Genomic DNA, 2,386 nt, shown 5'->3' on the forward strand with positions numbered 1-2,386 from the left:
CGCAACCAAGGTACATGCCCTTGACCAGAATCGAACCTGGGACCCTTCAGTCAGCAGTCCGATGCTCTATCCACTGAGCCAAACCGGTTAGGGCTTCAATAAATGTTTTTAAAAAGAAGTATAAATGACAATAATGATTATAAAAACCCAACAAACAAATAAATCAAACTGGTCTCCTTACCTGCCTTTTTTTTCCCCTTTTGACCTGGAACTGGTTCTACGCCATCTTGGCCTTTCCTCATTAACATGGCAAGTGATGCATCATGAGCTCTGAACAGGTCCACAACCTCATGTAAGGCAACATCTGTTATTAGGTCACAGCTCAGGACCAGTACATCTGTCTGTCAAATGGAAAAGGGGAAAGTCAGTATCACAAAGGACAATGGATCACCCAAATCAGTAAAAATTACAGTGGCTTAGAAACATTGTAAAGATTGTATGTGTGGGTGACAGTGGGCAGGACAAGGGGTAGGGGGTGGGGCTAAGAAGAAAGAGATAATAGCACTCTTCAAATACTTGACAGTCTTCAGGAAGAACCAAATTTTACCTGAATAGCCCAAGACCAAAACTAAGAACAAACAGGTAAAATATGAACAGAAGTATTTTTGGTTTTCATATTAACTTGTGTCTGTTAATCAGAGCTAGTCAAAAAAGAATAATTTTGTTAGGAAATGAATCATTAGAAATGCTTGGGCAGAACCTGGATTATTGCTTGTAGTGATTCATTTATCTAACATTTACTGAGCACTTACTCTATGCTCAACCAAGTCCTATTCTGGAACTTGGAGGAAACTTGGACTGTGTATGTGCCATCAGCTGGCTCAGACTCCTATGAATGAGTGCTGTCCACAATGTCCTATCCTCAATATCCCTGCTCAGCTCCTTTCGACTCATGCCTATGGCTTCCTTATGGAGTCAATCCATCTCATATTTGGTCTTTCTCTTTTCCTGATACCTTCTATTTTTCCTAGCCTTTTCCTAAAAACCCCGCCTTTTCATGATGAGCCTGAAGTAGGACAGCTTCAGTTTTGTCAGTTTTGCTTTCAGCAATGTTACAGGTTTAATTTGCTCTAGGACCCACTTGTTTGTTTTTCTGGTGTCCAGGGTATCCATAGCGCTCTTCTCTAACTCCATATTTCAAATGAATAGCTTTTTTTCCCTATCAGCCTTCTTCACTGTCCAACTTTTGCATCTATACATAGTAATTAGGAATACAAGGGTGTAGATAATCTTATCCTTGGTTTCTAATGACAAATCATCACTTTTGGTGATCTTTCTGGGACTAGAAAGTATTAAATGTGACAGGCTAAGAAAAGCTATTGATATATTTTAAACAAATTTCTACCTATACATTCTGTCATATTTTACCATAAATACAGAAAACAAGTCCAAAAATAATGAATTGGAAGACAAAATTCCTTAAGTTGCAATTTAAATCAACTACATCAATGTTTCTCAATAACACACCTACAGTTTCCCAGAGGTACCTCAGAGAAAGGTTGTTTGCTACTGCCCTTTCTGAGTCAACCAAGGCAGCTCCTCTTTTATTAATTTTATTGTCTAGGCTTCTGTATAAGCTTTGGTTTGGAAAACAGGTTCTGCTACTTTTAAAAGTCTGAAAAACATTGTACTAAATTATCCCAGATTTAAAAATAAAGTGAATATCTGTATTCATGGAAATTTTTCTCTAAGTGGTTCCAACTTTTCTAAGATTTTAAAATCAAGTTTCTGTGTTGGGTGGGAAAATGGATGATTTAAACTCATATTCTACTACAGCAAAGGGTTGTGTTTGCTCAGAAAGTAAGGCTCAATGTTTAGGATGCCTTGTCTTACTGCCTGAAATTTCTTATTCTGAATACACATGCTCCTCAACTTAGGATGGATGGGGTTATGTCCTAATAACCCCATCGTAAGTTGAAAATATCATTAAGTTGAATATACATTTAATGCACCTAACCTACTGAACATTATAGTTTAGCCTAGCCTACCTTAAACTTGCTCAGAACACTATATCCAAAAAACACTGGTAACAGTACACCATAGAGTATTAGTTATTTGCCTTCGTGACTGCGTGCCTGACTGGGAGCTGTGGCTCACTGCCCTGGCCCAGCATCATGAGAGAGTATCATACTGCATATCGCTAGCCGAGGAAAAGATCAAAATTCAAAATTCTAAGTACAGTTTTTACTGAATGCTTATTGCTTTAGCACCAATGTAAAGTTGAAAAATCATAAGAGAAATCATCACAAGTCAGGGACCATCTGTATAGAATCTGTACCAGAACCATCATTTCTTTTCCTACATATAACTTATTATTTACAGCCTAAACAATTCCTTTTGAAGGCCTTATCTTAAGATTAAGAAGTTCAAATTTGGATTTTTTTTT

The 2,386-nt window shown here is 37.4% G+C and overlaps 1 protein-coding gene across 2 annotated transcripts in view; it reads right to left on the reverse strand.

Moving 5' to 3' along the window:
• Nucleotides 1–2,386, reverse strand: part of EIF2B3 (eukaryotic translation initiation factor 2B, subunit 3 gamma, 58kDa) — an 89,544-nt gene that overhangs the window by 60,851 nt on the left and 26,307 nt on the right. For both annotated transcript variants that reach the window (XM_005881250.2, XM_014529207.1), the window contains one exon: nucleotides 182–341. In XM_005881250.2, the coding sequence (XP_005881312.1) occupies nucleotides 182–341 (160 nt within the window). The remainder of the gene's footprint in view (nucleotides 1–181; nucleotides 342–2,386) is intronic.

The sequence above is a fragment of the Myotis brandtii genome, unplaced genomic scaffold (genome assembly GCF_000412655.1).
Source record: "Myotis brandtii unplaced genomic scaffold, ASM41265v1 scaffold674, whole genome shotgun sequence".
Classification (NCBI taxonomy): Eukaryota; Metazoa; Chordata; class Mammalia; order Chiroptera; family Vespertilionidae; genus Myotis; species Myotis brandtii.